This window comes from Boleophthalmus pectinirostris, unplaced genomic scaffold, assembly GCF_026225935.1.
Source record: "Boleophthalmus pectinirostris isolate CB_2022bp ecotype Guang Dong unplaced genomic scaffold, ASM2622593v1 HiC_scaffold_13, whole genome shotgun sequence".
Taxonomy (NCBI): Eukaryota; Metazoa; Chordata; class Actinopteri; order Gobiiformes; family Gobiidae; genus Boleophthalmus; species Boleophthalmus pectinirostris.
Genome location: NW_026571036.1, coordinates 28,527,304 through 28,543,563, shown reverse-complemented (window position 1 = coordinate 28,543,563; position 16,260 = coordinate 28,527,304). Strand labels below are relative to the sequence as shown.

Here is a 16,260-nt window from a genome sequence, read left to right as displayed (position 1 = left end):
TAATGTGTTGTGACCCCAAGATAGCTCTCATTACTTAGGGACGTCCAGTAATCTCCAGTTAGCACGATTGTCTTTGTCTGCCCCAATGCCTGCAGAGCTATCGCTTTTACTGTATCTGTTATAATCTAAGCAAATTGCAAGCTCTCACTGAGGTGTGAAAAACCTGAATTTACTATAGACTATTTTTCACATTTTTCTCCATACAGGCTGACAATATTTCAGAAGATCTAGTTACTGGTATTGGGAATATCTAATAATTACAATACCTGAAAGAGTGATTACACCGGCAAGTGTAATCACTCTTTATTTTTTATTATATATATATATATATATATATATATATATATATATATATATATATATATATATATATATATATATATATATATATATATATATATATATATATATATATATATATATATATATGCTGCTATTATCATCTCAAATATATATCTTCTTCCTATGTTTTGTTCATGCCATAATGTATTTATGTTAACTATCCGATTTTTTTTCTTTCTCTTTAAATGAAATGGCATGAGCAATAAATAAATAAATAAATAAATACATGAAAACGTGCTTCAAATTTCGTCCAAAATAAACGAGCTTTCTTTTTAGCGATAATCCGCTTGTTTGGTCTACCTTCAGTGTATCTGCGATCGTTTAGCCGTCCTGTGTTGCTACGGAAGTGATGGCTAACACGTGGAAGTAGTTGCAGCTTGTGTTTTCCTTTAATTTCAGGGCTTAACAGTGCCTTTTTTCATCGTGCCTTACTTGATACACATTTATTTACGTTCTCCTTTATTTTTTACTTTGAAAAGCTGCTGTATTATGGCAGACAACGGGGACGATGACTCCCAGTACAGAATGAAAGAAGGGGACTACGTAGTGCTAAAGAGAGGAGATATCTTCAAAGCTGCTCAAATCGTAGCAAAAAAGTAAGTCTCACCGCCACAAAAAATATCTTTAACTGGCTACTCTGATTTTGCATTATTATGCCTTCAGCTATTCTTAGAAGTATTGTTTGTTTAGTTTAGTATTAGCCAGCTTTTTCAAGTCAGATGGTTAGAAAAGTTGAGATAAAAAATTATTTTGTTAGTTAAATGTGCATTGCGTAACATTTCTACTGGAGGGTCCGCCACCTGCTTGTCTCCATGGAAATCCACACTATAGATTAAACCTCTCTATCACGAGACAAGCAGGTTACAACACTACACTACATTACAGTTCAGATCTGTGGAGAGTCACCCTTATTCACAGAAGGAATTATTGTATTTTTGAGAAATGGAAACATAATAATAGAATAAAATGACTGGATCTTTTTAAAGTCATGCCATGGGACATTTCAGGCAAAGCAATAACATTTCCATGGAGACAAGCAGGTGGCAGTTGCATAGTTCACCTTTGACAGTCAAACATCCCAGACTATATTGTGTAAAAACTCCCAGGTATCACATATTTTAACAAATGATGTTAATCTTCAAGTCAAGATTTTTTCCAGGACTATTTAATTTATAACTAAAATCACACATCCTTTGACTGCTTTACTTGGTTATATTAATGCACACAATTTCCAAGTGTTTGCCTTGTTTTTCTGTTCTTTAGAATAGGAAGACAGGACTCAAAATTGTCTCTCAATCAAATTAATGTAACCTGATGATTGTGCACTTACAGGAAGGTGATCTTTGAGAAGCAGTGGTTCTTTCTTGAAAATGCTGTGGGACATTTGTACAACTCCACTTTTGAGATCCATGGTGGACACCTCCAGCTAAAGAAGACAAGTGATACAGGGAGCTCAGCTGGTATGTTGCGGTGGTTGATTTTAGAAAATGTCTAACGAATTATGATTTTTCTGGTAAGCATTACAACTGTGAGTAGATTTGTAATAATCTATTGTTAAAGGTCTTATATATTACGTAAAATTAACTGGAGTGAGCCTCAAGAATGTTACCTACTCAAAAAATACTTTTTGAGGAGATAACTTTTTTTCATTCATTCATTATATGTTATGTTTTGTAACCCTTTATTATTAGTATGTCTACATTTTCAAAGCTCAAAATACTCTGCTCCACCTTGTGATGTCATGAAGCGGTAGTTTTCAAGTTAACATTTCCTTTTTCCGTTGGCTTAGTAGAGATTTGAAATTCCACAGCTGAAATTATCCGAATGATTCTAGTGAGGATTTATGGTGTTTAAAATGCACTGCAACTCTTCCTGTATTACTGTTTTGTTTTATTGTTTTTTTTTACATTTGTGTTGTGTGTTGTTTTCAGATTCAAAGGAGGTGGCAGGTGTCGATAACAGAAATATTGTAGATGATGGAAAATCACAGAAGCTGACCAGGGATGATATAGAGATGCTCAAGGAGAAAGGACTAAAGGGACAGGTACATTTCTATATATATTTGAACATTTGAATTGTTCATTTGTGATTATGAATTAAAACTAAACTTCTAAACTAAGAACTAAAATGCAAGTTGGCTAATATACCATTTTGGTTGATATTATTACTAGGAGATCATCCAGCAGCTTATAGACAACAGCTCCACTTTCAAGGACAAGACTGAATATGCACAAGACAAGTACATCAAGAAGAAAAAGAAGAAGTAAGTTAGATGTATTGTTCTGTACCACCAGTATATTGTCATTTTATGTGTACTGTTAACAAAAGAAAATCTCTCACAGAAGCGTTACATATGTATTTCTAATTCCTCTTATTTCTTTTCTACAGATATGAAAACAGTGTGACTCTTTTAAAACCCTCTTGTCGCATCTTAGCTATGATGTACCATGGCAGAGAACCTGGAAAGATCTGGTCAGTCACTTCAGCAATGTCATTTTCAATATTGTAGAATTATAGTGAAAGCAGATGTGGTATGAATATGTGTGTTTTATTGCAGTCACCTTCGATACGACACACTGGCCCAGATGTTGACACTGGCGAACATTCACGCTGGAAGCAAAGTTGTGGTGTTTGAAACTTGTGCTGGTTTAGTTCTGGGAGCTGTTATGGAGAGGATGGGAGGTATGGTTTACTGATGTTTTTCCTGTGTCAAGCTTACTATATTTTAATGTTGATTGACCTTAAAAGTATACCTGAACTGTTGATTTTTTTTAATCAATACATGTTAAAGGGCTCATATTAAGCTATTTTCTGATCTATGTTATAATGTTGTTTCCTCATCATAAACATACCTGGAGTTGATCTTTGTTTCCTTCACACAAGTTAGTTTAACACACAAATCCTGCATATTTAGGCTTTTTTCTTCAATCAAGCAGAAAAAGTAGCTGTTAATGTCAAATTGTGTGATGTAGTGGTACAGCTATCTTTTACCTTTAGTTCGGTAGAGAATAGCAGTTCCAGGGCTGAAATCATCCAAATGATTCTAGTAAAGGTGTATGGAGTTTAAAAACACAATGGAAAAGGTGGAAGAGAAGAACAAAGTCTAAATATGCAGAATTTGTGTGTGAATCAAACACAATACGACACCAAGTATGTTTGTAATGAGGAAACATAACACAGATCAGAAAATAGTGGGCCCTTGAAGTTAAGTTGTAAAATGTCAACAAAGCAGTCTCTGAAAGTATTTGAAAGTCTTTGCAGTGCCCTTTGCCTGACAGCTGTATTACTCTGATCCAGGCTTCGGCTCAGTGGTTCAGATGTACCCAGGGGGAGGGCCTGTTCGCGCGGGGGTCGACAGTTTTGGCTTCCCCGCTCATTTCCACAACACACTGCATGAGTTTCCCCTCTGCCGAGTGAACGCTCTGCTCAATGGGACTCTGGAGGCTGCAGGCAAAGACCCAAGCGCTGGTGAGAGAATAATTGTCCAAGTTTTAGAGATGAGACAAGATACGGGACTGGGTCCACAAGAAAGAGACATGACGAGATTTTGGCCTCATAATTTATTTATTTTATGTAATATTTTTGTTTACATTCTAGTATTGCTTGGAATTGTAAGAGATAATAACTAAACTTGTGGCACGAGATCTTGTCCCAGTCCTACCAAGTTATCTTTTCTCTATAATTAAGGTGCACTACGTAACTTTCTTGTTGGTCATCCGTCGCCTGCTCACTTCTATGGATATGTTACGACTCTGCCTGGAATGTTCCATAGTATGACATTAAACTCCTCTTCTTTATAGTTATTCAGTTACAGGTGTTTTGTATAGCTCAGAAATACCTAGAAAAACAGACATTCTGACGATGAGCAGGGTTGCCTCTCCACAGGTCTCCATGAAGATAGAAAGGTGTAATGCCATACTGTGAAACATTCCAGACAAAGGAATAACATCTCATGGAGGAAAGCATTTGACGGACCCTCCACCAGAAAAGTTACATAATGCACCATTAACACAGTGATATTTTTGTATTACACACTTCCTGTCAAAAGTTTGGACTCATCCTCTCATTCAATTCTCATTCAGTGTTTGTTTTTTTTGTAGTATATTTTTACTATGTTCTACATTTTATATACACACAGAAGAGACACATATTTTACGACTAAATCCTCAAATTTGTCACTTTTGCTTTGTCAAATATTATTTAGTAGAGTTATTTTACTTTATTTCTTTACTACATAGTTCCGTATATCTTGCTTCATATATTTGATGTCTTCTGTATGTATATAAAATGTAGAACATAGTAAAAATATACTACAAAAAAAAAAAACATTGAACGAGAGGGTCAGTCCAAACTTCTGGTAGTTTACCTTTCACAGTTTTCAATGGGGCTGTGCTAAAATATCGAAATACCAGTATATCGTGATACTTAATTTGGTGATACAGCCTGCCCATGATAATGATACTGTATCGATATATCACCAAGAATAGTAATTATTTCGTGACAGTGCTACAGTTTTTGTTTGTTCAGAGAAAGTAAACTTGTTTATTTAATATACACAGTTTCTTTTTTTAATATGAAAGTTTGTGGAGCCAATCGCTAACTAATAATCTTTATATTCTGTATTTGTGGATCTGTGCATACATTTAGTTAGTTCCTTCATAAAGAGTGAATATAGAAGTACAAAGGCTCATTCCCTCCCTGTGAAATTATGACATTATTAAATTTTAGAACAGAACGCAACCTATTGTATGGCATAGATTATACAAAATTAAAAGTACCAAGTCTGTGCATTTATGCTTTGGATAAATGCAGTATTTGTTTTTTTGTTTTTTTTGTTTTTTTAACTTTTATTAAAACCAATCCTTGACAAATCACACACCCATTAACATATTTCAGACATTTCAATCCACATCTTTGAGCCTATTGTTCTAGTGTTGGGGGGTACGGCATGAGCCAGTTGGTGGTGATGACTAAAGGCAGTATTTGTGTCTAGAATGTAAATGCCAAGTGAAGTTCTTGTGTTTTTGCTTCTCTCTGTACAGATGAGCAAGCTGCTAATGTGGAGGAAGAGCAGAGGGAACCTGAAGCAGAACAGCAGGGCAGTCCAGAGGAGCTCAGGATGGAGACAAGTGCTGATGTGACTGAGAGGCCAGAGCCAGAGGAACCAGAGGAGAGGGAGAAGGAGAAGCGGAAGGAAGCTAAAGTAACTACATAACTACACTGTACACACAAGAAGGCTTCATGACCATTTTATTACCCTTTGCTTTACCCTTTAAAGAGTCTATATTACACAGAATTGACTCTTTTGAGCGTCAATATATGTTATAATGTTTTAGTAGCTGAACATACGTAGAACTAGTCCTGTCCGATCATACATTTTGAAGCATATTATTGTGATAAACTATAATATTGTAACTACTTTATGCCACTGACACAATTAAATGTCCTATATTACTCAAAATTGACTGTTGTCAGCTTTAATCCATGTGTGAGAATGTTGTTACATCCTCAAAAACATATCTCCAGTTGTGTTTTGTTTCCTTCACACATGTTTGAGTAATTCTTTATTACATTTCCAAAGCTCAAATTGCTCTGTTGAAATGTTTGTACAAGGGAAAACATGTTTATTTTGCTCTTGTTTTGAATCTAAGGAGCAGGAGAAGAAGCAGAGACTAGACGAGAAGCGAAAGAAACTGGCTGCTGCTGCTGCGGTGCTGGAGGGGAGGAACGCCGATGGGTGAGTCTCAACTTTAGACACTGGACTGGCCTCACACTCAGACATTGTCACATTTGTATTTACCATAAATCCCGGACTATACGCCACTACTTTTTTCTCACACTTTGAACCCTGTGGCTAATAAAACAATGTGGCTAATATATGGACGGATTCTTAGTTTGGCACATTGTCCATTCATTTATACGCTCTGTGGTTTGGCAACACAGCAGATATGCGCAGCCTGAGTGCAGAAAACGCCGCTGTCTGTGCGGTTTACACATGTATCTAGTGTTAACATGAAGTTGCTACACTAGCTCGTGATATTGTCAGCGCACTCAAATAGTTTATCGCCGTATGATAAAATTAGTTATGATTCTAAATGAACATTAGTGAGGGGGATACATCTTACCTGTTTGTGTAAAAGACAAGAATAAACGTCTCAAAACTTCAGTAACCGAACATCCACTGATACCTGATCAACACAACTAGCCCCGCTCCCGAGAGAGTCTGAAATCTGCTGCAATCCTCCAAGACACTGACATGATACAGACAAGACAGAGGCTCTTTCTGCAGGAGACATGCGCAGTAGAGCACAGGGAGAGATGGGGGGTGATGCGCCAAGGAAGATTCTTGTTTGATTGTGTTTTAAACAGTTATTTTGTACTTCATACACACACCCTCCTCATGGAAAACATACAAAGAAATGCAGATGGTGCAGCTTTTAAGTTAACTGCAATTGATGTGGCTGTGGAATAAGGAAACAGAGCTGCTGCCCGTGAGCTCGGCATCAGTGAGTCGATGGTGAGATTTTGGCGACAGCAGCGTGACGAACTGACTCAATGCAAAAAGATGACAAAATCTTTCAGAGGCGATAAAAGCAGACGACCCAAACTTGAAAACGTTCTTGAAGACGTGGACACCTGCGGCTTATATTCAGGTGTGGCTGATAGTGCGAAAAATACGGTATTCATTTATTTGACAAAGACAAAGTAATTTTCAGCTTCTGTCCCAGGTCAGGCTTGTCCTGCACTAAACAGAAAGGCAACATCATATACTGTTCTTAAATAAGTGCAGCATTTCATTTTAAAGGGTTCTTGCACTACACTGTCTAAGTGTTAAAGGAGGACTTTGTAACTTTTCTGGTGGAGGGTCCTTCACCTGCTTTTCTCCATGGTCATATTGCCAGGAATGTTCCACAGTATGGCTTTACGCTTGTTTATCTCTACAGAGACAGCAGGTGTAACCAAAGGGCCAAGTTACATGTCAGATCAGTGGATAGGCACGCGCACTTACAGTAAGAATGCAAGTTTTAGGGCAATAAAAAACAGTGTTATTGAGTAAATGTAAGATGAATATGTTTAATGCCATACCGGAACATTTCAGACAAAACAGTAACATTTCCATCGAGACGAGCAGATGAAATTAGCAGTTTAAAAGCAGTTTAAAAATCTATTATGTATTAATATCTGCAGCATTAAATAAATAAATGGACAACAAAAATTATATTATCATTGTCTTTTAATGACCAATCACAGCCAACTGTCCCTTTGGAGCATACTATCTAGTACCAACCTTATATCATCCCTTTGTCGCTGCAGTCTGACATGATGTTTAGTGCCCTTACAAGGACAAGAAAGTGATGCCTTTGCACTTCTACGTCAAATGAAATGAAATACCTGCTTCATATTGCAATATTCTGATGGATGGACAAAGGCCTCCAAAGCCAGCGCTGTATATTGACTTCCTCTGCATGATAGCACACCTCCCATAAAGAGCACCAGCGTAACGCAATTTCCCAGGGCGCCGTAAATCAAGCAATTTTATGAACTCTCATTCAGCAACATAAAACAAGGGATTAATCTCAAGAAGAGGCCTTAAATCTGTGCACCTCTCAGAATCACTCACACACCATACATTAGACTGTCCAATAGTGCAGACCAGCCATTTCCAAAAATAAAGACGATGTTGACCGTATATGTTATGTTTTGTGTCGTGCTGTGTTATGTCAGGTAAGGTAAGGGTGGGCAGAACAGAGAAGGGGGTTTCCCAATAATGCTACTAGCTAATAATTTTTAAAGTCCCATATTATACCATTTTCTGATCTATGTTATAATTATGTTTTTCATCACAAACACGCCTGGAGTTGTGTTTTGTTTTTATTTACATGTTTTATTGCACACAAACCCTGCATATTTTGGCTGAGTTCTCCTCTCAAACTAAAAACACTCCCTTCTACCTTGTGATGTCATGTGGCAATACAGGAAGTGCTCCAATCCTTTATTGTTAGTCTGTCTACACCTTGTGATTTCATGAAGCAGTAGTTTTCAAGTTAAAAGCTACCTTTTACCTTTAGTTTAGCAGAGATGGGCAATTCCAGGTCTGAAATAATCCAAATGATCCTAGTGAAGGTGTATGGGGTTTAAAAACACAGTGGAACACTTCATGTATACATGCATCACGAATTTCGGACTTCCAGTCATCGGTCCGGTCTTTGATGGCACTCCTCATACAAAATGTTCGCTGCAAACTTTGGATGATTTCTTTGGCAGCCAAAGGTTTTCTTTTTCGTCCTTCCCATGCATCAATATTGCCCATCGCCTTCGCCTTTCACTATTTTTCTATTCCATTGGGAAGGGAAACAATTTGAATGAAGGTTTGCAGTCACACAGATCTGATTCCCCTTTTGCAGTTATGGAGTTCGCAAATTTCCGAAAGCCCATTTTCCGCTGTTAGGACATCTAACAACCACACAATTATGATGTCCGCATCCCATAACTAAAATATGACAATATCAGAACCAGAAACAAAAGCGATATGGTTCAAAAGACTTGAAAAGATCGACTTTGACAATAGACACATCCCACTGGGAAATCAAACATGGCAGTTTGATGCTCACTTTTTCGGAAGATCCTTCCCAGTATGCATTGCGCGATGACCGGAAGTCCAAAATTGTGATGCATGTATTGGTGGTTTTAATAATGTCATAGGCTCAGATGGGGGGCAAGGGACTATTTTCCCTGTTGATTACATTGTACTTTGTCATGAAATATTCAAAAGGTAAATTCATAAATGTTGAACCTGGTATTTTCTATCACTAACTAAGCCCTAGAACTCACTTATTACAACATCATTGTACATTTTAACAATAAAATTTTAGCTGTCCCCAATCTGTATTAAATAATATTGGCCAATAGAGTGTTATGATGTCATCTGAAGGTGGAAGACAGTGTTTTCAGTTTGAGAGAAGACCTCAGCCTAAATAAGCAGGGTTTGTGTGTTAGACAAAACATAACTCTAGGTCTGTTTGTGATGAGGAAACAACATTATAACATAGATCAGAAAACAGTGCAAAACAGGCTCTTTAAATCTGCATAATCTGTCATTTGTCCAGTAATGATCCATAGTAGCTGGTTTCAAAAGTAGCCAACTGAACAATGTGTTTGAAATCGAAATCTCGCCCCTCAGACTGATAATGACTTCTGGATCTCACTCGCACCATATCAATTCACAACACAACACTCACCGTACTGTTGATAATTGCATCTATCGCCCTCTAGCGACTGTTTCTTTGATCGTCTCTTTGTCTTGTGCGCAGGTTGGTCATTGCCAGTCGATTTCACCCATGTCCTGTTCTGATGGGCCTGCTCCCTCTCCTCGCCCCCTCCAGGCCTTTTGTGGTGTACTCCCAATACAAAGAGGTGAGACCAGAGCTGTAATTTACTGGAACAATAACAACAGTATTAGAGCGCTTAGTTACTGTCGACTCAGGGCATCTCTCATTAGCTGCAGTGGCTTTTATAGCTTACAGCTCCACTGGGATATCTCCATCTATACTGCACCATTCGTGTCACTGTCAATGATAATTCTACCCTTGTAAATACTTAGCATATCTTAGCTTTGTGGTTTCCTATTTTACATTTTAAAGATACACTGTGTAACTGTTTAAGTGAAAGCTCCACCACATCTTGTCCCCATAAAGTTGCTTTTGTTGTTTATTGTGTTTTGTTTCATTCACACGTTTAACACACAAACCCTGCAAATTTAGGCTGAGTTCATCTCTCTCTCTCTTTCTGTTCCACCTTGTGATGTCATGTGGTAATACAGGAAGTGCTCCACTGTGTTTTTAAACTCCACCTTTAAACTCCACCTTCACTAGAATCATTTGGATCATTTCAGCTGTGGAATTCCCACTCTCTACAAATTTTAAAGTAAAAGGCAGATGTTTGAAATTAGTTCTTCATAATATCAAAAGGTTGAACAGACTATTTTGGGCTTGTAGAAATGTAGACAGTAGGGTTGGATAGTATCCAAATTTTTATACTGTTAAACCTTCTCAGGATTTTCCCGGGGTATATGGTATTACTGTATTACCAAAATGTTTTAGTACGACTTTAGTAAGATACAAAGCCGCACCGCTGTACGAGCTATGCCCTTCAGACTTATAATCTCTGAAAAGTTTCACATAAACCATCTCCAACACGATACACACACAGAACAGACTCACCGTCAGAAGCACATCCTCTGTCACAGAAAGAATACACATATTCCACTGAGTCGTGTCCTTTAGTCCAACAGAAGCTGAACCGCATCAGTGACACAAAGAGCGCTTATAGTTTATGCAAATGAACCATGTGGTTTTAAGTTTCGTTTCTGTAAAATGTAAACAAATCTGCGCCTGAATCCAAAATGCTGCAAATAGTAGAAGTACTAGTTTGTTTTTTTTGGTATAAACTCGCTTGCGGCCGAATTTGACATCTTGTTTTGGTCTCGTTATGAGCATCACGTGACAGTGGCACGAAACTAATCGAACGTCATCTCCCCACGTGGTTAAAAGAAACATTATAGACACTATTAGTTTTAAATTGTGATAACATTAAATTGAAACTACAACCACACATTCATTTGTGCTGAGCAAACAAATGTAGGGATCAGTAAATTATAACATTATATCAGGTCCTTATGCACTGCAGATTTTTTTTATGACGGTAATGAAACTGATATCGTTGCTACTTTTTGATACCGCGGGATACCCTAATACCGTATTACCGCCCAACCCTAGTAGACTAATAATGCAGGATTACTCAAACATTTGTGGATGAAACAGAAGGTTTTTGATGAGGTAACAACATTCTCATATGGTTTAAAGCTGTCAGTTTTTGAGAAATATAGGGCCTTTAATTGTGTACTTTGCATAAAATAGTTTCAGTATTATTGTTTATCACAATATTTATCTGTAGCCATATATCATGCTTCAAAATGTCTTTTTGTGACAGGCCTAGTTTTATGTGTGATTTAGATTCTAAAATGGCAGCTTGATTGTCTCTGTGTTGACTCTGCATCTCTCATAATGAGCTGTTCCCTCTGCAGCCGCTGGTCGAGTGCTACACTAAACTCAAGGAACAAGGAGGAACTGTCAACCTCCAGCTCACAAACACCTGGCTCCGACACTATCAGGTAAATGTTGTTTTTATTATTCATATATCCTACTATTCCTACATGTATTTGACTTAAAGAAGACCTATTGTGTTGGTGTCTGCTATATAATTATATATCACCAGTGGATCACTAGTTGCAATTTTTGAAGTTTTCTTGAAGCTTTGAAAACATGCAAATTATAATATTCATTCAAAACGACTTAATAAAGAAACAAGTCCACAAAATTTTGCTTTAGAAAATAACAGTGCCCAATGGGACCAGACATCACCATAAATGTCATCACAACAAAGCACTGTGCAGCTGTTGGTACTGCCAATGAATAGCTGCATATCACACTAGAGAGCCACACATTTTATTTACTTTGTACCAAAATGATTACACTATACGCAGACAAATCGCAGATTCAGAAAATAAAATTGGAGAACAATGTTCAGAGCAGTGGGTGTGTAACGGTGATGTTGAAAACAGTGGTTATCAGCAAAATGCCATATTGAAAATAGGCAATAAAAAAATTACTCAAACATGCACCTTCCAGAGGGTAAATGAGAAGGAGGAACATGTATAACATACTTAAAAGCTCTGAAAAGTTAATTTTACATAATAGGTTTGCTTTAAATTACCATGTGTTGGAACTATAAATGTTCAAACTTTGTAATATTTAATAACAATTTGGTTTTAGATATTTGAAAGATTTTGTTTTTTTCATTTGTTTTACTTAAATGCTGGTTTGCATCTAAAACAAAGCGTGCCCATCCATAAAGAAGGAAGCATTGCCTATGTAAAGTACCGTATTTTCTGGGCTATTAGACGCGCTCTTAAGCATCTAACCCCATCAAAAAAGGATTGCAAGCCAGAGCGCCCTATACATGAATCCACTCGGGTGTCCCAGCACGACTTCAGTAAACTACCAAGCCGCACCACCCGCAGCGCACGCAAACACACACGGAGCAGATAGCGACCGCGCGGCGAAAAACACCCGCAGCAACACTCATCACTCAACGCCGACGAGGAACAGAACGGAGGAACGAACCAAAAAAGCGAGTACAATGTGCCACTTCTAGACACAACTGAACAACTGAGTCACTGCGAACACGCCGACAATCCAGCGGTCCCAGACAGCACCCTCCCTACATGCCACAACTGAACAATGCCCAGAGTCACCGTGAACGTGCCAAACAAAGTCCCACTGACCCATCCAACTGTTGTGTTTCGTTTAAAGTCCAGTGTGGTTTATTTGTGAAAAAGTTAGAAAATAGACCATTTAATGATAGTGTGTTTTATAATCCAGAGCGCCTAATAACCCGTAAAATATGGTAGATTTCTTAAATTACTACTATTGTATTTTCAAAGCACTTTTATTTATCTTTCATGTATATTTTTTACATAGAAATGCAGGTCGTTTTAAAAGTTATATATTTTTAAACACCTTGCTCAGGTAACAGTTGTCTTATATCTTACTTTTCCTAGATGCTTTCAACTTAAACTCACATGGTTTCACAGCTACAAATTCAAAATGTTTTAATCAGTTTTCTAATCCTGCCTTGGCTCCAACACACGGGCGCATATCCAGGAACAGGGAATATAATGCCTATTTCAAGTAGAGTTCTTAAGTTACTCCAGTTTTATTAGACTTTCAGATCTTTTTTATCTTTTCAAAACCACATTCAGCACCAAAGAACATTACTGTTTTCAAGTCAATAAAAATATGAAACACTATATTCCCTTTATTTTTATCTTCTGTAGTTTATTGCAAAATCTTTGTGTTTGCTCCTTTTTATTTTGTATTTTTCGTTTTGCATCACATCACTAGAAGCTGTCTTGCAAAGCAGAAAACATTTACTTGTAACAAAACCCAGATTTTTCTTATTTGGATTTTTATGTTTACTATGCCCAAGGCTGCAGTTTTTTTGAAGTACCATAATTTCCTCTACAAACTAAATCTCCTGAAAAGTGATTCTTGTTTTAGTTTGTCAGTTCATATTTCAGTCTTTGTCAATTCTCCAGGACATGTTTAAAGGGCCTCTATTACACAAATTTGACTCTTGTGAGCTTTAAGCCATGTTATAATACTATCATCAAAAACATACCTGGAGTTGTGTTTTGTTTCATTCACACGTTTGAATAATCCTTTATTATTAGTCCGTCTACATCTCCAAAGCTCAAAACGCTCTGTTCCACCATGTGAAGTCATGAAGCGTTAGTCTTTAAATTAATAGCTACATTTTACATTTTGTTTAATAGAGATTGGCAGTTTCATGGCTGAAATTATCCAAACGATTGTAATTAAGGTGTGTGGAGTTTCAAAACACAAGGTGGAACAGAGTGTTTTCAGTTTGAGAGAAGAAAACAGCCTAAATATAGAGAGTGTGTGTGTTGATGTGTGTGTGAATGAAACAAAACACAACTAGGTTAATGTAAAAATTGTGCGCTGTCCCTGTCTCATTAAATAAATAAATAAATAAATAGACTCCAGGTATGTTTGTGATGAGGAAACAACATGTATCAGAAAATAGCTAAATATGGTCCTTTTTTCTATCTGAACTTTGAGCAAAATCCTATTATTAAAATGTAAATTGTAAGTCTAATCATCTTTGCAAAGCTTGTCAAAAAAATATGCAATTATCGCAATTTTTCCCATACCATTCAGCCCTATTTTTTTTCCGAAGTGTTTTTTTTTTTTATTGAGCATTCACTTAGATATACACATTACATAAACATATTGCAGTTATATTTTTTTTCCCATTCAACCCTAATTCTCATCTCATCTTATATTTTTTCCAGGTGTTGCCCAATCGGACCCATCCCGTGCTGCTCATGAGTGGAGGCGGCGGCTATCTTCTCTCAGGGACGACAGTTGCTTCTGGCCAATCCAATCCGGGCCAGTCTAAACCAGTGCAAACTAAACCAGGCAAGTCTAAAGCAGCTGAAGAGGAGCCTGCAGCAAAGAGAGTGAAAAGCACGGACACTGACGCATGAGTGGGAGATTGGTCTAAGGGCTCCACTGGCTCCTGTGCCTGGGATGTTGAATTGACTTGACAGGAATAAATAAGAGGGAAGACTGTCTGGTTTGAATACATCAGATGTATAACTCGAGTACAGTGGTTCTCAAACTGTCGGACATGTACTAGAAGGACTGTCACAATAACAACAGTTGAAACGAGCATGTTCTCAAATTCATGGTATTCTGGTGTTAGTTTATGATATATGATAAAATTCAGGATTGACTCTAGCAATGCAGGTTTTAATCCAGGTTTTTCAGATACCGATTTTGATACTTTGGCTTCAAGTATCTGCCAGTACCCGATGTCAAAGAATACCAGAGCAGAGACTAAAAACGTATTTATTTCCTTTAAACACAAACGGCATAAGGTAAAAAAATGATCCAAATGTATTTTCTAACTACAGAACAACTTTGTAAAGACACTATTATGAGTATTGTTCTACCAACATTGGCCAGTAATCTTCTATTACACCAATTTATAGACCAAAATGAGATATCGCCTGAGTCAAGATTGATATCCGATCCACCAAAAATTTCAGTATCGGTGGCGATATCTGATACCAGTGTCAGATCAGTGCATCCTAGTCTAGTTGCTTTTTTATGTTGCAAGTTTAATTGCAATACTTTTTTTTTTTCTTTTCAAAGATTTTTGACTGACCTGATTTAGGATGGTCAAGTTTTGCTATTGTCATTATTTAGACTGGTTTAGTCCTGGTTTAGTCCTGGTTTAGTCCTGGTTTAGTCCTGGTTTAGATCTGGTTTATTCTTGGTTCAATCCTGGTTTAGTCATGGTTTAGACCTGGTTTAGATCCGGTTTAGTCCTGGTTTAGAGGTGGTTTAGATCTGGTTTAGAGCTGGTTTAGATCTGGTTTAGTCCTGGTTTAGAGCTAGTTTTGACCCGGTTTAGAACTAGTTTAGTCCTGGTTCAATCCTGATTTAGTCCTGGTTTAGCTCTGGTTTACCCTTGCTTTTATCCTGGTTTAGTCTTGGTTTAGACCTGGTTTAGCCTTGGTTTTATCCTGGGTTAGTCCTGGTTTAGACCTGGTTTTGACCCGGTTTAGAACTAGTTTAGTCCTGGTTCAATCCTGATTTAGCCTTGGATTTATCCTAGTTTAGTCTTGGTTTAGACCTGGTTTAGCCTTGGTTTTATCCTGGGTTAGTCCTGGTTTAGACCTGGTTTATTTCTTAATCTGAACACTTTGAGAATCACTGTACTTCATCATTACATTCAAATTTTACATTCAATTCTAAAGCGTTACTGCTGTGACTGTGAGCGAGCTATGATAGTTCTTAGTGTTAGATCTCTTATTTTGAAAAGCTTTGCTCTCAGAAATCATTTGGCAAAGCAATATGTGCCCATATTTTTTTTAATTTAGGAAATATTTTAGTTTATTTATTTGTCCTGTGCCATAATTTGTTTACCATTCACACTTGTTTATTATATTTGCACAGAAATAAAACTACAGTAACATTTGGTCCCCGAATATTTTTTTATTGAGAGACAAGTAAACGGGACTTAATTGTACATTTACAGTGTTTCAACAGATTGCCTTAGACATTTTCATATATTATTTTCTCTATACAAACATTCCCATGCAGAATATATCTATAATATCACTGATACAATATATGCAAAACATAAAGGCTCCAGGAATGTTATTTTTATGATCTTTTTTTTCCATTCTAAGCACAATATATGGACAAACACAGTTAGATCTGAACTAAGACATGTTTATGTAGCCGAGGGTTTATGAAGAGTTGTCAT

The 16,260-nt window shown here is 37.1% G+C and overlaps 1 protein-coding gene across 1 annotated transcript; it reads left to right on the top strand.

The window, feature by feature from the left end:
• Positions 1-668: 668 nt before the first annotated feature.
• Positions 669-15,970, top strand: trmt6 (tRNA methyltransferase 6 non-catalytic subunit). The gene is made up of 12 exons (XM_020933726.2): positions 669-938; positions 1,675-1,802; positions 2,274-2,386; positions 2,514-2,605; positions 2,731-2,814; positions 2,900-3,024; positions 3,640-3,810; positions 5,385-5,545; positions 5,994-6,079; positions 9,654-9,756; positions 11,426-11,512; positions 14,276-15,970. Exons 1-12 carry the CDS (start codon positions 832-834, stop codon positions 14,468-14,470), a joined length of 1,452 nt encoding a protein of 483 aa, XP_020789385.2. The 5' UTR covers positions 669-831; the 3' UTR covers positions 14,471-15,970.
• The last annotated feature ends 290 nt before the right edge of the window (positions 15,971-16,260 follow it).